General features: G+C 47.2%; 1 protein-coding gene across 2 annotated transcripts in view; it reads left to right on the forward strand.

The window, feature by feature from the left end:
• The window catches only part of UBE3C (ubiquitin protein ligase E3C), a 115,881-nt gene that overhangs the window by 21,284 nt on the left and 69,462 nt on the right, over positions 1–25,135 (forward strand). For both annotated transcript variants that reach the window (XM_043463991.1, XM_043463992.1), the window contains exons 2-9: positions 3,680–3,733; positions 8,025–8,099; positions 8,529–8,675; positions 13,172–13,287; positions 18,493–18,650; positions 21,604–21,757; positions 22,173–22,393; positions 22,876–23,033. In XM_043463991.1, the coding sequence (XP_043319926.1) occupies positions 3,680–3,733; positions 8,025–8,099; positions 8,529–8,675; positions 13,172–13,287; positions 18,493–18,650; positions 21,604–21,757; positions 22,173–22,393; positions 22,876–23,033 (1,083 nt within the window). The remainder of the gene's footprint in view (positions 1–3,679; positions 3,734–8,024; positions 8,100–8,528; positions 8,676–13,171; positions 13,288–18,492; positions 18,651–21,603; positions 21,758–22,172; positions 22,394–22,875; positions 23,034–25,135) is intronic.

The following is a 25,135-nucleotide window of genomic DNA, read 5'->3' on the forward strand; positions in this document are numbered from 1 at the left end:
GCCACGTCTTTGTGGGTGATGCCCATGTGGCCTCGGGGTTCTGACTGCAGATACAGGCGTAGTCTGCGTGCTGAGTAGTGCGCCCTGTGTGCTGCGTACACGTCCGTGAGTGTCGTGTGTGCTCGCCGTCTCGGCTTGAGGGAGCTCCCCATCGATGTGTGGCAGAGCGGGGGTGGGGGGTGCTGGTCTCCCCTTCTGGAAGAGGTGTGTGCGTCAGTGTCAGGAGAGAAGGCCAGGTGGGAGGAGGGCAGGGCGACGGAGGCTTGAGGGGCTCACCGTGCGGGAGGCGGCCCCCAGAGGTGGTCGGGGGACACGGGGCAGGGGGGACGAGCAGCCGCTGTTTGACCACACTGCCTCTGCTGTGACGCGGTCCATCTCGTTACCCTCCGGAGCACATCCTTTCAGGGCTCCTCTGGACTCTGCACGGTCCCTGAGCCATCGGGGGCGCCCACGTGTGTTGAGATGTGTGCCCCGGGGGAGCCGGCGTCTGCTGTCGTCATCGCTGGTGTGCAGGAGTGAGTCCAGCCGCAGTGGGTGTGCAGTGGACAGGCCACTCCTGCGTCCAGCAAACGGTGTGCTCCTGTGTCGCTTTAAAATAGCCACTGCCCGCACGGCACGGGACTCAGAGAGTATCTGTTGAGTGAGCGGATTCCTCTCTCGTGCCTCATTTGAACATCCTCTGAACGCAGACGGTGTCTGAGCTGGCAGGCGGCGGCTCTGGTTCCGCTGTGAGCTTGGGACCCGCCGAGGCGTGCAGTCTGGCGGTGGGCCTGCTTTCTGGACGTCGCCTCCCGTTGCACTTCTCTCTGTGCGCTGACTGCGCTCAGGGCAGCCTTCCCCCTGGCCTCCCACTGCCTGTCTCCCCTTCCCGGGGCCTTTCTCGAGCCCTCCTGCCCTCCCACCCCGTCCCTTCTGAACTCAGGCCGTTTTGGCGACCCTCGTTTTTTTCTATGGCCTCGTCCTCCGCGGCTCCTTTATGATAGATCTTCCAAATTATGTATCTGTTACAAAGACAAAAGATTTTTTAAATTTTCTCAAAATGTAAAATAATATGATCATACTTAATGTTTTCTTTTTTTTCAGAGTAAGTACTCCATGGCTGAATGACTGAGGCTCCAGACCCTTCCCAAGTCCAGATCTTGGCTCTGCCTCTCTGAACCTCACTTTTGTTGTCCGTAAACAGGGAAAATGATAGTCCTTAAAGCACGTTGGTTGTTCTGAGGGACACCTGGGTTACCCAGAACCAGGGTGCGGAACGTTGCTGAGTGCCCTCGCCCGGGGCCCGTGGCCCGTGGCGGGCAGAGCACTCGATGTTGGTGGTGGCTGGCGCGTCCCGTGTGGCTGATGTGCCCTGTGGGCTTGGCAGACCGTTCTCTCCTCTGTAAAGCATTTAGAGAGTGTGGGTGCTCTTTGAAAGGCCTCATATTTTTTAAACTACAATTTTATGGTTGAAGTCACATGTCAGGGTATTTGTGTATGTGTGTCCAGGACTGTAGGTTTGCTGGCTATGCTTATCTTACAGTGTTTGAAATGAGCTATTTTAAGTAGGAATCTTTGTAGCTCTTGGAGAAGGGAATGGCAACCCACCCCAGTGTTGTTGCCTGGAGAACCCCGGGGACAGAGAAGCCCGGCCGCCTGCGGTCCATGAGACCCCAACGAGGCGGACACGCCTGAGCAAGCCTCACCTCAGTCTGTAGCTCTTCAGCACGGGCGCGAGGGGGCGCCTGCGCCGTGACCGCGGTGGCCTGCGCCCGTGGGTTTTCCCGTGCAGGCCTGCAGAGGGAAGCACGTTCGCTCTCGGCGTGCCTCCGGGTGTCTGCCACCCTCTCGAATCCGGTGCTTCAGACCTGACAGAGTTTCTGAGAAATGCTAGCATTCACTCAGCACCCGGGCACGCTTTTCAATGACTAGCACCCGTTGCGACTTGGAGGATATTGCAGCCTACGTGCAGTGCTGCAGGTGCCTAGAAGTGCTTCTCAGCTGTTAATGGTTACTCCTCGCTTTAGACGTCTTTGCTTTACTTAAATGTTCATTCATTCATTTTGTAAGGATTTATTAAATCCCTGCATGTGCCGGACGTTGAAGCCAATGGCAATGAACTGGTGGTAAGAGACAGGCCCAGCCCTGGAACCCTCACCTCCGGGTCATTTAGGTTAGTGATGCTGCAACTTACTCGTAAAGTCAGTTTGGTGACTGTTTTGCTGACTCCCCTGGTGGCTTAGATGGTAAAGTGTCTGCCTACAATTCGGGAGACCCAGGTTCGATCCCTGGGTTGGAAGATCCTCTGGAGAAGGAAATGGCAGCCCACTCCAGTACTCTTGCCTGGAAAATCCCATGGACGGGGAGCATGGTAGGCTACAGTCCATGGGGCCGCAAAGAGTCGGACACGACTGAGAGACTTCACTGTGCTTTCCTTTGCTGACACGTACCTTTTTTAAAAGGTAAAACATGGCTTTAAGTATATTTTCTCATAGTTGTAACAGCATTTTAAGAAATCTTGGCTCTTTAGTTGTACCCAAGTGATGAATATACATTACATCTGGGCAAAGGGAGAAGAAGAGGAAATTACAGATGTATACTTACCACTCCTATTCATAAATAAAGAGAATAACTAGAAGTATGGTTGTATTTTTTATCTAGAACCTTTCCATAATTCTGAGCATTGTAACTGCACTTTTTGCTTTAGGTTTTTCTATTCCCCCTCCTCTTTTAATTAATCAGTTAAAAATAAAATATTTTTCTGACCTTTAACGTGTGGTAACTTTAAAGGTTTTTTTATTTGAATCCAAGAAATGAAATTTTCTATAGTGGAAAATATCTGGAGGATTTATTTCTTTGGCTGTAAAGTTTGTCAGTGAGAAACTTCTGTTCTACACATTGTGTATTCTTTCACATATCAAAGTTGATTTTAATTTGGCTCATTGCTTACTGACACTATTCTGATGAGCTGTATGTGTTAACAGATATAATTTTATTAATTTTTCTAATGACTTGTATGTTAAGATCTTGGATCTTTAATTTTATTTTGGTTTAAATTCACAAAAATAAAATGCCCTTGCAGTATGGACTGGAACTATTCTGGGGGAGGGGATTGTCTGTAAGTATTTTTATTTGAAACATTTAACTTTCCCATTTGTTATTTCAGTTCCTTCTGCATATCAAGTAATTTTGGTCAAAATGCAGTTTTACTTATGATGAAAATAATTTTCTAAAACTCTGGTAACAATGAAAAGTTGAGTTTTTCTTTGACATTTTTATTGAGACAATTGTACAGTCACGTGCAGAGCTGTGGAAACACCACCTGGAGGCCTCGTGTTGGCCTGGCCTTCTCCCTGGGGTGCTCTTGCAGAGCCGGGGTGTGAGCTCACAGGAGGGTGCTGGCACTCAGACCCTAGTTTTACTTGAACTAACTGTGTGTGTGTGTGTGTGTGTGTAAAGAAATCAGATTCTATTCTTAGAAAACTGCTAATGTTACTAACATTAACTTGATGTGGGACCTGGGGGTGGGGTGGGGTGGGCTGGGGGAGGAGCCATTTAACCCCTCATGCCTGGGATTTCTTATTGTCAGACAGTTCAATTGGATGATCTCTAGAATTCTTTTGGGTCACAGCATTCTGTAATTCTTGCATGAGAGCATTTTAGAATTTGAAATTACACCTTTTGTCTTTTCTCTCTTTAGGAAGAAAAGGCTTCTCTTTTACATCGTACTCAGGAAGAAAGAAAAAAGAGAGAGGTAAGTGTTTGTAACAGTCCCCGTCGATAAGCAGTTTCCATAGCATTTAGCTAAGCCCTGCTTTTACTGTTTTATATACATAGATGTATGTATGTATATGTGACATAACGTGTATTTGCATGTATGTTAAACTTCTGAAACCATTCTGGATTTGTTGATTTTATGGTGACTCATCTAATGTAGATGGGCTAAAAGAATGTAGAAATGATGGGTTAAAAGAGCAGTTTGCAGAATAAGGGGAGAACATAGACTTTCGGTTCATGTAGTTGCTTATGGTGTGGCTTCCAGAAGGTATAGAAAGTCTTGGAGTATAATGTTCGTATTTTACCAAGTAGGAGGAGAAGACTCCCTGTGAAGGCAGGCTGTCTGCACTATTTGTGTGTTTGTGAAGAAGCTGAATACGCGAAAGGGGCTAGGAACCCCTTTTGTTCCAGTCTCTCTCACGTTTCATCTTCGGAGATAATTTCTTAAAGTGGCTTTGCCGTGTTGACTAATCAGCAGTTGTGATTAGTTTCTTGTTTTGTTTTTAATAAGTCATCCATTCCTTTCACACACATACATTGAGAACTCACTGTGTTCCAGGTAGTGCTCTGCCGGCTGGGTGTGTACGTAGGGAATAACAGAACAGTGTTCCTGCTGGCCGTGGACCGCAGGTGTGAGTCAGGGTCCTGCAACGGGGACCCGGAGGGCCTGCTGTGGGTCGCTGTTGAGGGACGGCGTCTCTGAGCTTGTCAGAGCTGAGTGAATTCCTGGAGGACGGAGCAGAAATGCCATGGGAAGCTGGAACACCTTCTGGGCTAGGGAGCCGCAGGTGCAAGGACTCTGGGGCAGGATCTCCCGGCCTCCAGGCAGCTGACGTGCGTCCTGGGCCAGGCGGTGCCTTGTTGGGCGCCTGCCCACACACTGCAGGGTTAGCCCATCTCTTGACCTCTACGTTGGTTCCAGATGACCCACCATAAAATCAACAAATCCAGAATGGTTTCTGAAGTTTAAGATACATACAAATACATGTTATGTTACATATACACACATAGGGCCTCTCCAGCAGATGCTGCGACCCTCCCTCCCCACACTGAGACAACCGCAGATGTCTCCAGAAATCACCGAATGTTTCCTTGGTGGTGAAATAGCCCTCACTTGAAAGTCACAGGTCAAACAAGAAAAGTATACTGAAAAACAAGAGAATGATACTGCAGTGGGTAGCCATTCCCTTCTGCAGAGAATCTCCGTGACCCAGCGGTTCAAACCTGGGTCTCCTGCACTGCAGGTGGATTCTTTACTGGCTGAGCCGCCAGGGAAGCCCCTGTACTGGTTGCTATATTTCGTCTTTTCTGGGGCGTCCTCAGCCAGCCCTCTCTCCCCGTGGAGCTTCTGCTCCATTCCCCCTCCCCTCCTCCTCCTCCTGGACTCACGTTGCAGATGCATCCGACCTTCACGTTCTGTCCTGTGTGTCTCCTCTCCTCTCTGTGTTTATCCTTTTGAATATCTATGCTTTGATTTGGCTAGTCTCTTCTTGTCTAACTTCTGATTTACAAATTATCTGTTTTAGTGATGTCTGATTATTAAATACATCCACTGAGTTCTGAATTCTGGTTTTTATTTCAGTTCTAGAATTTTCTTTGATTATTTTATTTACCAGTTCTCTTGTCTTTTAATTTCTTGAACATAATTGTAGATTTTTAAGCATAATGTTTAAACTCCAGTATTTGGAATTCCTATGGGTTTGTTTGTGTTGTTTGTCCTCTTGATTTTAAATTCTTGTCTTTTGCCTGGTTATTTTGGTTGAATACTGGACATCGTATGTCCTAAACAGAATGATGCCTTCAGGTTCTAGAATATGACCTTTTCTTTTTGGAGAGCATTGCATTCGTTTCTGGCAGGCAATAGGGAGAGGAACAATAAATCCCCTTTAACTGTTGTAGGGATGAGCTGACTTGAGGCTGACTTTCAGGCCTTGTGAGGGTTGATCTATTTCTGGTACACCTGCCAGAGAACTGGAGTGTTACTGAGACTTCCTCCCTAGTTAACCACTAAATGAACACAATGAATGTGTTGAAAATGCCTGGGATGATTTATGAGTTTGTCATCAAGTACCCTTAGAATCATAGTTATGAATTGATGCCCAAACTTGGTTCCGGCTCAGGGGTTCCCTCGTAACCATCTCAAGCTCAGAGTGCACTTCTGTGACCTGGCGGTGTGCTCTCTAATCCCAAGACTGCGTGAGTGTGTGCGCCGTTCACGCCTGTGGGTGGCACTCAGAGGGGCTGTGAAACGACATCGCGTGCTAAGACAGAGCGCAGGCTCTCATGTCACACCTGAGTCCGCCTTCTGACTCAGCGTTTGGCACCCTCAGTCCTCGTGGAGAGCTCAGGCTCCGTGTCTTTCAGACAGGAGTGGCGCTCACCTGTCAGGGTGCTGTGGATGCCTGTGGGTTGTCTTGGGCGGGCACATGGTGGGCCCTCAGCGTGCGGCAGCTGCAGAGGCTGGAGCAGTGATGAGTATTGTTTTTGCTCGGTCACTGAAAGTTTTAAAGACAGTCTCAGGTGGTTCATAATTGGAGTTTTCTGCTTGGAAGTAGAGTGACCTTTAAAATAAATGCTTGTATAAATGCTGGAGAGGGTGTGGAGAAAAGGGAGCCCTCTTACACTGTTGGTGGGAATGCAAACTAGTACAGCCACTATGGAGAACAGTGTGGAGATTCCTTAAAAAACTGGAAATAGAACTGCCATATGACCCAGCAATCCCACTTCTGGGCATACACACCGAGGAAACCAGATCTGAAAGAGACACGTGCACCCCAATGTTCATCGCAGCACTGTTTATGATAGCCAGCACATGGAAGCAACCTAGATGCCCATCAGCAGATGAATGGATAAGGAAGCTGTGGTACATATACACCATGGAATATTACTCAGCCATTAAAAAGAATTCATTTGAATCAGTTCTAATGAGATGGATGAAACTGGAGCCCATTATACAGAGTGAAGTAAGCCAGAAAGATAAATACCAATACAGTATACTAACGCGTACATATGGAATTTAGAAAGATGGTAACGATAACCCCATATGCAAGACAGAAAAAGAGACACAGATGTATAGAACAGACTTTGGGACTTTGTGGGAGAAGGTGAGGGTGGGATGATCTGAGAGAACAGCATCGAAACATGTATATTATCAAATGTGAAACAGATCGCCAGTCCAGGTTGGATGCATGAGACAGGTGCTAGGGGCTGGTGCATTGGGATGACCCAGAGGGATGGGATGGGGAGAGAGGTGGGAAGGGGGGTTCAGGGTGGGGAACACCTGAACATTCATGGCTGATTCATGTCAGTGTATGGCAAAAACCACTACAATGTTGTAAAGTAATTAGCCTCCAACTAATAAAAATAAATGAAAAATTAAAATAAAATGCTTCTGTTTGTTGTTTTTTTTTAATACTTAAAAGCTTTTAAATTAAAAAAAATTTTAATTGGACTCTAATTACTTCACAGTATTGTAGTGATTTTTGCCATACATTGACATGAATCAGCCAGGGGTGTACGTGTGTTCCCTATCTTGAACCCCCCTCCCACCTCCCTCCCCATCCCATCCCTCAGGGTCATCCCAGTTAAAAGCTTTTTTTAAAAAGTCTGACTGTGCTGGCAGAATTGTAAAATGGTTAGCTGTTTTGGAAAACAGTCCAGCAGTTCCTCAAATATTAATTCTATGCCCGGGTATACACCCAAGAGAATTGAAACCCTGTGTCCCCACAAAAGTCGGTACATGAGTGTCCACATCAGCATTATTCCTAATAGCCTAGAGTGGAAAGAGCCCAGTGTCCACCAGCTAGTGAGCGGATAAGCAAGGAAGACAGTCGGACAGCGAAGCAGCCGTAGAAAGGGGTGAGGTACTCACTCGGGATGTGCCAGGGGTGAGGCTTGAGGACACAGTACTGAGCGAGTGGTCAGGCTCAGAGGCTGCACATCATGGTTCTCTTGTGTGTAAGGTCCAGAATGGGGAGTTCCACGGGGATAGAAAGTTGATTAGTGATTGCCAGGGCAGGGTGGAGGGGTGGGGTGGGACAGAGTGTGAGGGGTGACTGACGGCCAGCGGGTCAGGAGTTTTATGGGGCCGAGTGATGAAAATGTTCTGAAAGTAGACAGTGGGCATGACTGCACAACTTTGAATATATTAGGAATTGTTTCAAATATATATATGTTTCAAAGAGTGGATGTTGTGATGTGTGGTCTTAACTAGTATATGTCATTTTCACTGATTCTGACCAATTGTTCTTCCTCCCAATGTTATTCAGGAAGAAAGGCGAAGATTGAAAAATGCAATAATTATCCAGTCATTTATTCGAGGCTATAGAGACAGAAAACAGCAAGTAAGTTTGCTTTTAAATTGAGAAGGAATTAAAAAGGCATGAGAAAACTTATTTTGAATATAACATTGGATTCTTAGAGGTGGAATTCATTTTGTGTGCATTTTTATGTGTACTTGTTTAACGAAAATTAATGTGGATAATATTTTCCCCAATGATTAATTTGCTAGTTTATATAAAAATATATGGATAGATGAGGTTTTTGGTGGTTTTTAAGTTATGAAATAGAAACCTAGGCCAAACTGTGGCTACAGATCAGGGTAGATAGAGGTGGTGGTAGCCCCTGTGGAGGGTCTGTAACAGACACACCCCAGGCTCTCCAGCCGTGACTTCCCAGTGACGTAACCCTAGCGGGCGGTCTGCTCTGCTGACCGCGGGCCGCCTCGGGCCGCGCGAGCACTGATGCTGTCCTGTGTCTCGCTCTGTTTCCAGTGTTCCATCCAGAGGACTGCGTTCGACCGCTGTGCCAGCCTGGCCCAGTCTGGCAGCACTTTTCCCCTTGCCAGCGGCCCCAACCTCACCCTCCTGGTGAGGCAGCTTCTGTTTTTTTACAGACAGAGTGAGGACTCCAGACGTTTGGTGAGTGTTGACTCTGCTTTCACTAACCCTTGTGTGCGTGTTTTCCAGCTTTTGGTTTCCTGTGGTCAGACCACCCCCCCAGCAAGGCTCTCCTTGTGAACTTGCGCAGTCAGCGGCGGTGGGTTGTCTTTGTGATCATGTGTTTTCCCTCTTAAAGTTGATAGATGATCAGTAGACTTCTTCATTTTTTTTTTTTACGGAAAATTTCAAATATAAGAAGCAGTGGGGTGCTGTGTGGTGCGTGCACTGCGCAGCATTACCGGGGTGCGCGGTCCACACTTGTTCAGCACGGAGCCCGCCTTTGTCTCTGGGATGCCGTCCTCAGCGTCACAGCGTTAACGCGGGGGTGCCTCAGGGTAAGGCTCTGACCTCCAGGGTCTCTCGCTGAAACATTGAAACATAATTGTATAACTTAAAACATTTTATAGGCTTGTGATGTTACCAGTGATGAGGAATGGTGTGTATTAATGGGGGACATCCATGACTGTCAGTCTTTTTAAAAAGTAGAACTTGCCACTGTGTCCAGTTTCCCAGGAAATAGTAGAGATTCGTGTGTAATTATTAGGTTAAATACATACTTATTCTTAGAAATCTTTACTTATAATAAAAGTTTAAAATTAAAGGATGAGTCCACAGTAAAAGCTGTGCGACAGGCAGCACCCTGTGTGAAACTCAAGTGCAGGAGCTGGAGGGTGCTGCACTGCCCGGGGGGCTCTGGCTCTGACCCCCACGCTGCTTCCTGTTCTGAGCCGGGACGGGCCGTGAGAGGAGCAGTCCATAGATCTCGAGAGTGGTGAAGGTGGCTGCCTTAGATGCACCTTTTCTTGGCTCTGTCTGAAGCCGATGAGGAGAGGAATAACAAATGCACAGCAGCAGGGCTCGGCGCTCTGTCTGGAGCAGACTGTCCCTCCTTCCCCTGCTCTGAGCTCCTGGACTGAAGGTCAGGTGTGCAGCACAGCCGGGGGGCGAGGGTCAGGAGGGTCGAGTGTCTGTCCAGAGTGCCCTTGCCTTTGGAGGGCTGCCCCAAGGTCCGGTCAGCAGTCCTGCGTGGTTTCTAGGCAGGCAGCGGCCTGGCCCCATGGCCCTACGTGAACTTAGAATTGGCCAGCTCCTCAAACCTGGCTCATACGACAAAAACGAACCAGATGGTTTATTCAGTTTGCAAACAAAAATGCAAGAACAATGAACCAGTCACATAATATGTGGAGGGTAGGTCTCCTGCCCCATCTTCAGGTTCCCTGCTTCCTATCTTAAGAGCAGGCGTGACACCCCTGTTGGGAGTTTATTTATTTAATGTGCTTCGTACAAAACAGCATATGTGGCTTTCCCTTCCTCACCTACTCCCTTGACATATTTTTTATTGTTATGACTAAATATGCTCGCTGCTAAAGTGATGTTTTGTGTAGTCTTCCTGAATTCCTCTGGCGTTAGCACTGGGTCACTGTTATCTCATCTTTGCGCCTCTTGAGGGCCAGGTCCTCTTCTACCCCTGCTCAGCCAGGCCCTGGTGCGTGCCCCCGCCCCCGCCCCGAGCCGCCTGCTGCACCCCGGGGGCGCGCTGCGCTGTTATCCTGGGAAAACCCTTGCTTTGTTTCTCTTCGGTTTCAGATCCTCTCTCCTGAGTCCATTCCTTTTTGCTTGCTTGATCTGCTCCCTCGTTTTATTGATATACACCTTCAGTTGACTTCCTGAGAAAGGATGCATAAGAAGGAAAGTTTATATATCTGAATTTAGTGGAAAAAAAAAAACAACAACAAAAGAGTTAAGCAGAAAAAAAAAGTGAAGCAAAGCAGGTATTTAATGTACTTAGAACTTTGGGAATGATGATGTTGGTGCATTTGTCAAGAAATTTAAAAACAGTGTCAAAGTCCAGTCCACTCCAGAGATATATTATACAGCACAGGGAATAAAACCAGTATTTTATAATAACTATAAGTGGCATATAACCTTTGAACATTTTAATCGTTATGTTGTATCCATGAAACTTATATAATATTGTCCATCAGTTATGTGTGCATGTGTGCTCAGTCACGTCTGACTCTTGAGACCCCAGGGACCGTAGCCCTCCAGGCTCCTCTGTCTGTGGGATGTTCCAGGCAAAGATACTGGAGTGAGTTGCCATTTCCTCCTCCAGGGACATCAGTTGTTCCTTAATTAAAAAGAAAACAAACCCAGTCCAAGAAGTGTTAAAGAAAGTGCTTTGAGGGTTTCTTTATGGGGTTGAACCATAATTACTTGATTAGTGTATTTACAGCCTTATTCTTAGAGTTCCTACAGTTGCCCATTAGATTGTTACAGTGTTTACTGCACCTTGTACTGTTATTTGTTAATGGGTTAAGAGATGGGAATTCCAGACCACCTGACCTGCCTCCTGAGAAATCTGTAACAGGTCAGGAAGCAACAGCACTGGACATGGAGCAACAGACTGGTTCCAAATAGGAAAAGGAGTACATCAAAACGGTATATTGTCACCCTGCTTATTTAACTGATATGCAGAGTACATCATGAGAAACACTGGACTGGAAGAAGCACAAGCTGGAATTAAGATTGTGGGGAGAAATATCAGTGACCTCAGATATTGATACCAGATGACACCACCCTTATGGCAGAAAGCGAAGAACTAAAGAGCCCCTTGATGAAAGTGAAAGAGAAGAGTGAAAAAGTTGGCTTAAAACTCAGCATTCAGATAACTAAGATCATGGCCTCTGGTCCCATCACTTCATGGCAAATAGATGGGGAAACAGTGGAAACAGTGAGAGACTTTATTTTTTGGGGCTGTAAAATTACTGCAGATGGTGATTGCAGCCATGAAATTAAAAGATGCTTGTTCCTTGGAAGAAAAGCTATAACCAATCTAGACAGCATATTGAAAAGCAGAGACATTATTTTTCCAACAGAGGTCCGTCTAGTCAAAGCAATGGTTTTTCCAGTAATCATGTATGGATGTGAGAGTTGGACTATAAAGAAAGCTGAGTGCCAAAGAACTGATGCTTTTGAACTGTGGTGTTGGAGAAGACTCTTGAGGGTCCCTTGGACTGCAAGGAGATCCAACCAGTCTATCCTAAAGGAAACCAGTCCTGAGTATTCATTGGAAGGACTGCTGCTGAAGCTGAAGCACCAGTCCTTTGGCCCCCTGATGTGAAGAACTGACTCATTTGAAAAGACCCTGATGCTGGGAAAGATTATAGGCAGAAGGAGAAGGGGGCGACAGAGGATAAGATGGTTGGGTGGCATCACCGACTCGATGGACTTGAGTTTGAGCAAACTCTGGGATTTGGTGATGGACAGGGAGGCCTGGTGTGCTGCGGTCCATGGGGTCACAAAGAGCCAGACACGACGCTGAGTGGCTGAACCAAACTGAACTGAAAGGGTAGTATGAATTTTAGAATGCACTGCTTGTCAGATAGTGCAGAAAACGTGTGTGTCACACTGGTTCCTCAGGAAATAGGGACACGCAGCTCCAAATGCCTCAAGTTGAGCTTCTGTGTAGGCAGATGAACAGTTGGGCGGGGTCTCAGAGTTCCTTTCCACCTACTTTGGACCCACTGGGATTTACCAGGCAGAACACTTGTGCTCAGACTTTGATAACATCTCATATCAAGTAAGCTTTACTGTCAAAGGAGAGATTGAACATGACAGGCACAGGTGAGAGGCGCTCTCAATTGTAACTGTTTCTGTTGATAAATGAACAGGTAGCAAAAAACATATCGTAGAGAAAGTGAGTCCAGCAGGCTCCTTGTCAGGGTGGTGTTTTCAGTCACTCATAGCAGCGGCGTCCATACCTGCTGGGTGGAGCTGGATGGAGGTCTGAGGCCACGCTTGCTGAGCTTGGGGCCCCATCACTGGTCGTGTCCAGGCCGGTGGGAGTTCAGGCCAACCCCCCCAGCTCTGACCTTTGCTCCCCTTGAGCGTGCTGCAGTATAATTGACAAATAAAGCTGTAATATTTTAGTGCGCACTGTGATGGTTTGTATAAACACTGTGATGGGATTCCTCCATCTAGCTGTGACATAACTCTCACCTGACGTGTTACACGCCTGGCCTTTTATCAGGGGTGGTGGGGCTGTAAGATCGCTTTTTCCACCCGCATTTCATGGACTGGGGAGGAGAGCATCCACAGGAACAGTGCTGGAAGCTAGAGAAGACAGGTGAGAAGGAACCGCTGTCCTTTGTAATTTAGGATTAAGACTGTGATTCTCACTGTTTTTATTGTGGACTGCTAAGTTTTGTAAATGAACTGTTTCTGTTTCACTTTTATGAGAGTTTTCTAATACTTTTACTCTTAAGTATTAACTTCATGCTGATGTGCTTTTTTAGGATGGAAAAGTCAGGATGTGTGTATCCTTCTCACTAAAACTATGACTTAGAAGATTGATTTCTCAGCCATGTTTTGATTATTTTGATTGTGTCTGCCAGTTAAGGAAATTTGGCATGTTATGTAATTAGAAAACAGTTAACTTTTTACAGACTAACGAGTTGTATGTTTTGCTCTTTCAGATATGGATGTATCAGAACCTGATTAAACACAGCGCTCTGTTTGTCCAGCAGTTGGAAGGATCTGAGAGACTCACATGCTTGTTTCAAATAAAGAGGTTGATGAGCCTCTGTTGCAGGTAAACCCATTGTCGTCCCCAGCTTGGGTGATGTGGTGATCTCGTTGTCTAGAAAAGTATTGTTTGTGTTTCAGTGTCTTAGTGGTTTTCCCTTTGTTGTTGGTTTTTTTGAGACTGAAATGTTACTGTTTTCAGTTTTTACTCCTGTGATCCTCCCTTTAGAAATTAAAATGTAGTTAAGCATACCTTCCAAGGGATGTTTTCTTCCAGGTGTGGCCTGGAATCGCCCTGTGGGACGTCAGGCATCTGGTTGCTTGGCGAGTGGACAGGCCAGCTGAAAGACCCGTCTCTGTGCCGATGGTCACTGATCCCAGGCCCCAGGGTCGCTGTCTGCAGGTGAAGGGTCAGGCCTTTCATCAGGCTATCCTGACCTGTGTCCTGGACTCAGTTCAGAGCATACTGAGGTGATGTGAGTAGTAGCACTTGAATGAAAAAGCAAATTAACATCTTCACCATTTTTCTAAAATTTGATGATGTCTGCACCGTAGCCAACTTTCAAATGATTCTGAGCCTTTGATACACTTTCAGCTAATTTTCTGGAAGCTGCGTGTAGTAAGGTTTATTTAGGGTTCCTATCAGAATGAGGCCTGTTAGCTCAGATCCTGATCTTCTCGAGAGCCTGAGCTGCACTAGAAACAAAGTGGAAAACCCCCAAAGAGAGAATGTGGATGATCGAGAGCCCCAGGAAATCTTTTTTTTTCCCCCCAAACCCCTTTTATGTCTTGAAAAATGTCCTTTGAAAAACACATCGTATGCGTTGATTCGCTGGAGCAGGTGTTCGTGGACCTTCTCTGTAGACGCCTGCACGGCACAGTGAGGTCTGGGCACCGTGGCCTCTGTTACACACACGGCTTTTCCTCACAAGCCCTCAGAGGTGTCAGGCGTGCCCTCCCCCAGAGCAGCATAGTCTGGGGCTCTCTTGACCTGGGGGGTGTAGTTTGTGGCACTTAATGTGCTTTTGAAGGTATTCATCCAGCAAGTAATTTTAATAGATGATAGATCCAAATGCAATTTCTGCTTGTTTTCCCCAACTTTCTGTCTTGGAAAATTTCTGACAGGAGAAAAGTGGCAAGAACACCTTATATCCTCCTCCTGGATTCGAGTTCCATTTGCTGCATTTCCTTTCTCTCTGTCTGCACACGCACAGTACGCTGTTTTTCTAAAGCGTGTGGAAGGGAGCTGCTGACAGCCTGGCGCTTCACCACTCCCCTGTGCTTCTCCTGGGAAAGCACACTCTGGTAACCGCAGTGCTGCTTTCGCCTCTGAGAGAACAAATGGTAATTCTGTGGTGTCATGTGATATACTCCCTATTCAGCGTTCCTCAGTTATCTCGAAAGCTTTATCTTCTCTGTTTGTTTTGATGACCCTAGCATCCGTTTGCTTCCCTGGTTCCTTCATCTCCTCTGTTTCAACGGAGTGTCAGATCTGGAGGAACACTTTTCTCCCCGTTCGACCCTTTGGGGCCGTTGCAGCCTCTGTGGTAGGCGTGGCCCCTGCGTGGGGGGCGTGGCCCTGTGGGGGGCGGTGTTTGCTTACCAGGATCCTGGCCTGCAGCCGCTTGAGCCTGTAGGTCTCCAGACACTGCCCAGTGGCACCTCATGAGAGTTGCTGGTGTGGGGCACACTTGATTCGGTCTAAACGTGTATGAGCAGACTTCCTCGGAGCAGGGCATGTGAGAGCCCTGGCACCTCAGCCCACAGACGCGTCCCGAGGCATGTCTGTGCTCAGTGAGGCCAGGTGCAGGAGGAGACTCCGCTCCATGTTGTGCAGGCCCACGTTCTCCTCTGTCGCTAGGGTGCCGCCTTCCCCCGGGCTTTTCACATCTGGTGATCTGGGCTTGATACTGTTGTTATGTCCATGGCTCATTCAGTGCTGATTTTTCTAACGGTGGTGTCTCTTCAGTGCTGGCTAGTTGGCTTGTTTGTGAAGAGGTCCCTGCCTCCTTTCCCTTTTGGCTCATTCGGCCTTGTCTTGTCTTTCAGCACTTGATGGAGGGAGCTCTTCTCAGAAGCCCTCCATTCCCCCCCCCCCCCCGCCCCGCCCTGTCTTTTGAGCCTCAGTGTCTCCTGGGACCATGCTACTTTGGGCTCACTTAATACCACCCCTGCAAGCCCGAGCTTGGGGCTGTTTTCTCTGGGGAATCTGGTTCTCTTAGATCAGGAATGAAATTTTAACAAGCTTAAAGAAAAAAGAAATTTTAACAAAGTAAAATTAAAACAGTAATCTGTTAGGAACTTCAGTTGTTTTATGTTACTTGCCACGTGCCGGGCGCTGAATTTTAGGTGTGTAGGCAAGTTACCAGAGAAGGGGCATATGCCATGCCTTCTCTTTTAGTCTCCATGGGAATTCAGGTCAACTGTCTAGAGCAAGAAAAGTGTAGATAGTGAACCAGAGGCTGGTCCCTGCTGTGAGAGGAGGTGGAGCCCAGGATGGAGCAGGAGAGTCCAGGCACAGCATGGAGGGTGCAGTCGGAATTGATGGTTGAGTTGGTAATGCTCAGTGTTAAGTCAGGACTCGCGTGTGAGCACATGTCAGTGACGTCACTTAACTGGTTACTCAAGGAGGGAACCAGTAAGATGTTCCAGCTGATTCAGATGAACCTGCCTCAGGGAATTTGTATTCCCTGTCTGACAGAGCCCTTTGCATTGCCAGGAACAGGAGTAATCTGTGTAGCTCTGTGTGGGAAACATTTGCATTGCCGTCAGTGTTCTCCAGGCTCACGCCTGTCTGCAGAGTTGGGGGCCAGCCTGTGAAAGGCGGGGATGGAGGGAACCCAGTGACTGAGCTGGGCCGGCCACCAGACTCCCTCCCCCCTCCTCCCCCCATTTCACAGAATGGCAATTTTTCCCTGCAGTAAGGCCGTTGGTGCCTGTGATGACAGCTGTGATGGAGGGTGGGCACGGGGGTCTGGTTGGCGCGGCTGTAAGTGGAATTGAGAAGGGAGAAGAGCTCTGCACGGGCACCGACGCAGGCCAGGGTGGGGAGAGGTGGTGGCGTCTGGAGAGTGGCATGGGGACCCGGCAGCCTGGTTGGCGAGAATCCAGGGACAGGGAGACAGGCCTGGGGAGCCCGGCCTTAAGTGGGCAGAGGCTGTGCAGCTGGAGGGCCTGGGGTCGGGCCGGGGTGCAGCCAGGATGGGTTATTCATTTTCTCAAGAGACAGCCCGTGGCAGAGGAGACATGCGAATGACCCCTGAGCACCGGAAGCCCAGTGTCAGCCCCTGTTGAAGCATGCTGGTCCGGCTGCCAGAACAGCTGCGGCTTGACAGTGTCAGGACTGTGTGTGGTGGGCGCGAAACAGCTGGGACGCTCAGCCCTGCCTCTCAGCTTGATGGTTCCTTGTGATGTCCGGCTGCCATGTGACCTGTAGTTCCTCGCCCAGGAGCTGACCCAGGAGAAGTGAGGCAGGTCCACAAGGCTGCTTTGAATGTTCAGACAGCTTTATATATAACAAGAAAAGACTGGCAATGACCCAGGTCCCTGTCAGCATGTGAATAGATAACAGAAACATGGTGTTTGCATGCTGTGGACTAGTACTCGCTGTGAAGGGACCACATTGTTAACATAGGCCGGCTGAGTCTCAGAAAGCGCTGAGGGAAGGCTCTGGACATTGATGTGTGCGTTCTCTGTGATTGCTTCTGTTTAGATTGCTTCTGTTGCTGTGGCGGAGGTGGGGCTGGGGGAGAGTGGGGGGAGGATTTACTGGAGGGCTGAGAGGTGGAGCGGAGATGTGCTCCGTGTCTGCGTTGGGTGTGGTGTCAGAACTCACTGTCGCTGCTGCTGTTCAGGCGCTCAGGCACGTCCGACTGTTTGCGGCCCCATGGACCGCAGCACGCCAGGCCTCCCAGAGCCTGTTCAGACTGATGTCCGTTGAGTCAGTGATGCCATCCAACCATCTCGTCCTCTCTTGTCCCCCTCTCCTCAATCTTTCCCACCATCAGAGTCGTTTCTAATGAGTCAGCTCTTCCCATCAGGTGGCCAAAGTATTGGAGCGTCAGCTTTAGCATCAGTCCTTCCAGTGAGTATTCAAGGTTGATTTCATTTAGGATTGACTGGTTTGATCTCCTGGCATTCCAAGGGACTCTCAAGAGTCTTCTCCAGCACCACACAATTCGAAAGCATCAATTCTTTGGTGTTCTTTATGGTCCAGCTCTCACATCTGTACACGACTACTGGCAAAACCGTAGGGACTTGGGACTTTGATACTACGGAGCTTTGTCAGCAAAATAATGTCTCTGCTTTTTATTACGCTGTCTGTGTTTGTTACAACTTTCCTTCTAAGGAGCAAGTGTCTTAATTTTGTGGCTGCAATCACTGTCTCTGGTGATACTTGAGCCCAAGAAAATAAAATTTGCCACTGTTGGCCACTTTTCTCCTATCTATTTGCCTCAAAGTGATGGGACTGGAAGCCACGATCTTAGTTTTTTTAATGAACTCACTGTATTGCCTGCTTTGCTGCTGCTAAGTCGCTTTAGTCATATCCAACTCCGTGAGACCCCGTAGACAGCAGCCTACCAGGCTCCTCCGTACATGGGATTTTCCAGGCAAGAGTACTGGAGTGGGTTGCCATTGCCTTCTCCAATTGCCTGCTTTAAATGAGTACAAATTATCGCATGTAAATTATGTCTCCATAAAGTTGATTTTTAAAAAAGACTTTCTCTGTTTTCACATAAAACTTAGTTTTGTAACAGCTAAGCCTTCCTTTCTGCCTGTAATTCTCATAGTGAGATGAGAGTCTTTAGTTAAAATGCTGGGTGACTTAGGACCAGAAGTAGATTAAACTGTCTTCTTGGGGGATGTTTTGGGCATGGGAAATCTTGAAGGAGGCATGTTCGAAGAGGCTCGTGGGCACTTTTCAGGAGCCCCCCAGCTGAGCTGGGTTAGATGGAGCGTGGGTAAGTTAGGGGCGCTCCCTGGTCAGACCTTCCCCACACTGAGTTTCCTTGTCTGCTTCTGCCTCCCTCCTTGATTGCACATTTTTCCTCTCTCAGCCTGGAGCCAGCATCCTGTGTGGCTCATAATGAGGACTCAAGGTGCGAGTGACATGGTGCTTGGCTGTTTCCTGAGGCCTGTCTGTTTTCGGGGACATTGTAGGACTAGAGCAGAGGGGCCCGAGCACTTCCCATGCTCGAGTGAGGAGAGTGTGAGGACCTCTTGGTGGCGCTTGCCGTCTAGTGCCTCTGGGACACCTTTTCCACTTTTACAGGTTGCTGCAGAGCTGTAACGATGACAGTCTGAATGTTGCGCTTCCCATGAGGATGCTGGAGGTGTTCTCCTCTGAGGACACTTACTTGCCTGTTTTACAAGATGCTAGCTACGTGGTGTCCGTCATTGAACAAATTTTGCACTACATGATTCAGAATGGTGAGTTGGCAGTGTCAGAACTGAGGGTGGTGCTGTTGTGAGCGGTCAGCAGTGGCCAGGGCACTTTTCAGGGTGGGGACCGCGAGTTTGCGGCTAGGATGGGATCTTTGTGGGTCACAGATTCTAGCATCTCTCCTCTTCTCTACCCCACTCAGAATTTGGAAATGCATCTAATCTCTAACTCTCCCTGTTGCTTGAAAGTGGAAGGAAAACTAGGTCATCCCAGGTGCAGATACATGGGCCGGGTGGGGCTGGGCTGTGCTGCCATGGCTAAACTTGGCCTTGGTGCTGGGCACAGTCAGCCTCCAGCACAGCGACATGCTGACCGAGCTGGAAAGAGCTTGTCCCAGGAATCAAGTGGTTCAATAGAGGAGAGGGAGATGCTCAGTGTGTTTGAAGTTTCTCATTAAGTCAGTGACACCTGTCTTCAAGTGACTGCACTGTCGGGGTAATAACCTCCATCTGAAAGTCCCCTGAGGACACCTTAGCGACGCAGGCAGAAAGACGAGGAAGTGCACACGGTTCTTTAGACTTCTGTGACAGTTGAGTACTGTAAAATAAACCTTCTCAAGAGTTTGATTCCAGGGAGTTCCTGGTGGCCTTGTGGTCAGGACTCCGCGCTCTCAGTGCCAGGGACCCTGGTTCAGCCCCTCGCTGGGGAACTGAGATCCCACAGGCCGTGTGATGTGGTCAGCAACAGCAGGAAATCTCTGACTTTGTTCTCACAGGTGGGGTATCGGATGCTGCAGGGTTCCTGGACTCCAGGAGCATTAACGTTAAAATGGGTGTGTTACTGGTCATAAAAGGAGCTATCAAAAGACATTCCAGGAAGCAACAGTTACTGATAAAAACATAATTTTGCTTTTATTTTCTTGATGGACTACTATAGGTTAAATCTAGCTAATTTAATCCTCAAGATTAAAATTGTAGAAATTAAATTCTTATACATCCAGCCTTACTGATTGGCTTAGGTTAAAAAAAAAAGAAACCTTACTTAGTTTGTTGAAAAATTAGGGAAATTACTAAGTTAATTAAAAATAAATTGGAAATTTTGGAATTTGAGCTTTAAAAAACCAATTTTAAAGTCCACTGTGTATTGATGTATTATTGTATATATTGATATTAAGGCTAAGCATTTGATAAAAGTTTTTCCTTTTGCTTTGTAAAAGTGTGAAGAAGATTACTAAGGAATATGCATTTTTTAGAATATGTCTTGAACTAGGAAATGCTTCAAAATCTTACACAGAAAGTGCTGCTTCCAGCATCTTCTGTGGCATAGCTATGTTTCCTCTTTTTTGATAACTTACTTCCTGACATTACTAGTCTATAACATTTTAACATCTTGTTTATTCGTAAGTTTGTGTTGTCGTACACCGTGTTGACTTAACCTGAAGCTTTTCACAGTTGCGACTAAACTACTTAATAAGCTGTTCATGCTGTCAGTCTGTCCAGTATACACACATGAGATGTTGGTATAGTAATGTGATACTTCAGAATTCTTCTTGGTATGTTCAACATTTTTTTGATGTATTTTGTTTTTTCAGGTTTTTAAAAAAAAACTTTTAGTGTTTTTTGCCTGTGGTGGATTTTCATTGCTGAGTGGCTTTCTCTGGTTGCAGCGAGTAGGGGCTACTCTCTAGCTACTTGGGTCCTTGGGCTTCTCATTGCAGTGGTTTGGTTACAGCTCCCGGGTTCTAGAGCACAGGCTTGATAGCTATGGCTCGCGGGCTTAGTTGCTCCCTGGCATGTGGGGTCTGTGTGGACCAGGGATCAAACCTGTGTCTCCTGCATTGGCAGGTGGATCCTTAACTACTGAACCACCAGGGAGGTCCCTGCATTTTCAGTTTTATAGCAGAAGAGCTTTCCCTGTCTTGTTGAGTGTTGCTGGTTAAGCAGTGTCTGTGAGGTTAGGGTTGGGGTGGTTACAGAGCAGGTCTAGTGGTCCCCTGCGGGGACGCCCTGTTCAGCAGCCGAACCTTGGGTGCAGAGTGGAGAGCCCCCAATGGGTGGGGAGCGAGGTACTCACAGACTACAGCTGGAGATGCGCATCCTGCCGTGGAGAGGACGCGGCCCCGCGGGGCTGGTGGCCTGGGCTGTTAGAGGTGGCAGAGGAGTCCTTCCACGGCTTAGGCGGGCCGTGCCCGTGTGTCTGCTTCACACAGGTCCCCTGTAAAACACCTGAGTTCCTCAGTGCCCATACTGTGGCCTCCAGAGGGAGCCTTTCCTTTAAAAGGAGCTTGAGTCCCGGGAGGAACGACTGGGAGATGAGCAGGCAGGACCCGGATATCTTGTCCAGTCAGAAGGCAGAGGCACTCACCTGCCTGAGCCCGTTGGCCAGAGTCCGGGCACGGGGTGGCAGCCGGGAGCACAGCGCGGTGGGCAGTGGATGGAGTCTGCTCAAGGCCTGCAGTCCTGGGTCAGCGTGATGGTCTCTACAGCCACACAGCGGCGTGGTTGCTTGGAGGATGCCGAGGAGACAGCTTTTGAGAATCCCCTTGTGGGCTTTTTACTTGGATCCTGATTCAGGCAAACTAGTTTAAAAAACTTTATAAGACAGTTGGACACTTGGTCACTGATAGGTATTTGTGGTATTAAGGAATTGCTATTAATTTATTTTAAGAAAATAGAGTTCTTTGATGATGTGCTGAAGTAATTCTGTCTCGGCTGGTCCCAGATGAGAGGTGGTGTTGGTGATTGGCTGGAGTTGATCGTTGTTGGTGCTGAGCAGTGGGTTCCTGGACTTTACACATCACTTCAAACTACTTAGGAACCACAAGGTTTACTTGATAAAAACTTGAAGGAAAAACTAACTTGAATTTGGACCTATGGAGATTTATAAAGAGCAGTTAAAAATTGCCAAGTTTTTTTCCTCTTGTAAAAAAAAAGGGGGGGGGGTACTGATATCTTAATACAAATTGATACAACTTATAAATATGTTTTTCTTTTCTTTTAGGGTATTATAGATCTCTCTATTTGTTAATTAACAGCAAGCTTCCATCAAGTATTGAATATTCTGATTTATCTCGAGTTCCTATAGCAAAAATTTTGCTAGAGAATGTTTTAAAACCATTGCACTTTACTTACAACTCCTGTCCAGAAGGTGCAAGGTGAGAATGGAATCAATTTATTGATTTTGTAATTTTGCAAGATCTGTATCTAACTTTGACACAGGATGCTATCTTAAATATAGACTTGAAAGTCAATTTTGCTTCATTAGTATGACTCAGTTTAAAGAAAAATGTACTTTTTCTATCTGGCCTGCACCCAACATAAATTTATAATTCTGATGACCTGATTATTTTCTTGCTTTCTAGTATCTATCAGAAGATAGAAAAACATAGCAAAGTTTTCTGTTGTTTTTTTTTTTAATAGGAATGATACAGTATTAAGTTCAGAGTGCTCTGGTTAATCTGGGAAACTTAACATTGATGAAAAGGTTATTTTGTGAACAGTGATTTTAATCAGTGGTTTTGTGAACAGCGTGTTTTGATTTGATTACGAGCTTCCGTTTTTCTTCATTAGGCAACAGGTTTTTACAGCCTTCACGAAGGAGGTCCTGGCGGCCCCCTTCACGGAGCAGATCTTCCACTTCGTCATCCCTGCCCTGGCGGACGCGCGGACCGTCTTCCCCTACGAGCCCTTCCTGGCTGCACTGCTGTCCCTGGAGGGCGGACGCTCTACCACCAGCGGGGGGGCGCCCTGGCTCTTCTACTTCGTTCTAACTGTTGGTGACAGTTATTTGGGTATGAAACGTAGGATGTCCTGCGAGCTCACGCAGAGGCAGCGTGAGTAGATAGCAGGGCGGGGCGGGGCAGGGTGCACGGCCGGCCGTCCCCTTGTCAGCACAGCACGGCCTCTGGGAGAGGAGCTCCTTGGAAGAATGCGTTTGCTTAAGACCGTAGCCTGGCTGGTGTCCCCGGGCATAGTGTTCAGGCAGAATAAAAAGTCTGATTTAGCAGGGCCACACAGATTAAAAAGAATTTGAGTTGAATGGGCCAATTTCTGTGAGTGCAGGTTCTTTTCCCCCGTTTATGCTAAACTGCTGGGTTGCCTGGTGTAGCGTTTTGGTATCTTTTGCTTTTGAACGCACACATCTGCACATGAAATATTAGAAATGTAATATATGTCCTGGTCAGAAATGCCTCTTGGAGTTCAGGAGAAACGACCCCCTGAGGTTTCCAGCTTCTCACCCCTCCTAACTAACGGCTGTGACTGTCTCACCAAGGCACGCTCTCCGAGGATGGGCTGCTGGTGTACCTGCGGGTCCTCCAGGCCTTCCTTTCCCAGCTGCCCATCTCACCCGCCAGCGCCAGCTGCCAGGATGCGGCCAGCGACTCCGACGACGAGGAAGGGGAGGAGACCGACAGGCAGACGAGCACTCCGGTAAGCTCCTGGCCGTTCGTCTGGCCTGCACCGCGTTCTGCACGGTCCTCTGGTGTCAGCAGTCACCTCAGCTCTGCGTCTGCCCTGTTTCCAGTGAGATAAGGAGCGCGTCAGGCGTTCTCACAACCGGCCTGCGCTCTCCATGCCTTTTCCTTGCAGCCACACACAGATGTGTGGGCACATGCGGATTTGCATTTGGTTTTTCAGTATAAAGTAGGATCGCAGTGTATATCAGTTTAGTTTGTTGTTCAGTTGCTAAGTCATGTCCGACTCTTTGTGACCCCGTGAACCGCAGCATGCTCGGCCTCCCTGTCCATCACCAGCGCCCAGAGTCCACCCAAACTCATGTCCATCGAGTCGGTGATGCCATCCAACCATCTCATCCTCTGTCATCCCCTCTCCCTTTGCCTTCAGTCTTTCCCAGCATCATGGTCTTTTCCAACATAGAGAGATGCAGTTTTATGTTTGGTCATTCATTGCAAAGTAGGGCTGCTCTGTGTATCAGCTTATTACTCAGGACACCACTCTTCGAGTGAAGCCATTGGGTTAGAAGGTTAAGCTCCGGTTTACAGGAAGAACACTCACCGTGTGCCAGGCATTATTCCACTCTTTTATTTTTAAGAATTTTTAGCATTTCTCCATCAGCCTGGAAGCACGTCGCGGTTGAGCCGTCGAGAAGAAAAATTGCCATGTCCACTGCTTTGGCAAAACCTCAGATGCATGGCCTCCTGGCCAGACGTCTGCAATTTCATATTGTTGGAGCATTCACGGTCTCCCTGGGGTTTGCAGCTTTCTATAAGTTTGCTATGGCTGAACGAAGAAAGAAGGCATATGTAGATTTCTACGGAAATTATGATTCCATGAAAGATTTTGAGGAGTTGAGGAAGGCTGGTATCTTTCAGAGTGCAAAGTGATTTGGAATATAAAGAATTTCTTTGGGTTGAGTTCCATGGAAGTTTGTCACTTTCCTGTGTTCCTGAACTATGAAACTGACTATCTGGGGTGAGAAATAGTCTCTCAATAAATAAACAATTAACAAATACTGTGAAAAAAAAATTTTTTTTAAATAACAGCTTGATTGAGATACATTTTACCATAAAATTCACCCTTTTATTTTTATTTTTTTAAATAAATTCTTATCTATTTGTTTGTTTGCCTCACAGCATGTGGATCTTGTGGGATCTTAGTTCCCCGACCAGGAATTGAACCTGTGTCTTCTGCAGTGGAAGTACAGAGTTCTAACCACTGGACCACCAGGAAAGTCCCAGAATGAACCCATTTAAAGTAATACACTATTCAGTGACTTTTCAGTGTTATGAACATAATTAGGCATCTGTTGCCACTAAGTCTAGAACATTTTCATCACTTCACAGAGAAGCCCCAATCAGGCCCTTTACTTCTTCTCCCCAGCTCCTAAAAGAAAAGCAAGGTCAAGTTTCCTCTTAACTATCTCTTGAACACTGCAGAACATCTTTTGTCTATTTTCACAGATTTTATAGATGATAAACATTATGATTTACTGTAAAATTCATTTTATATACATTGTCACATTTTATCTCCAACTTCCCCTTCTCCCACTTCTCACCTAGCGCTGTTTTCTGTGTGTTTTCAAGGAATAAAAAGCTTTATGTCACACACACGCTGTTTGTCTTACCTAGGTGGTATAGTCTGCTACTGATGTCTTTTTCTGTTAATTACACAGTCACAATGCCTTGAGGTGTGGCTATACTAGGTTTAAGGGTTTTTTTGTTAGAACATGTCTCCATCGGTGCCAAGTCTAGTCCCAGGAAAATACACTTGAGAATATGCCGGGGAGTGGGGGCTCGGGGCATGGAGTGGAAGGGCTCAGGGCTCCCTCAGCAGAGAGGAAGCCGGCCCAGCAGCAGGATGGGGGACAGCTGGTGTGGCCAGGGCTTAGGCCAGGCCAGGGCTCGTTACAAAGGGCAAAACAGAGGGTTTTGGTGGGTGCTGGAACTCTTGCCACATCTTGTTAAAACTCAGATGCAAAAAACAGGGAATTGTATGGTCAAAAAAAAAGTAAGATCTGATAAATGAAAAGTAGATAAAGCCTTTGTTTTCAGAAGACAGTTTGTTCATACTTA

The sequence above is a fragment of the Cervus canadensis genome, chromosome 3, assembly GCF_019320065.1.
Source record: "Cervus canadensis isolate Bull #8, Minnesota chromosome 3, ASM1932006v1, whole genome shotgun sequence".
Classification (NCBI taxonomy): domain Eukaryota; kingdom Metazoa; phylum Chordata; class Mammalia; order Artiodactyla; family Cervidae; genus Cervus; species Cervus canadensis.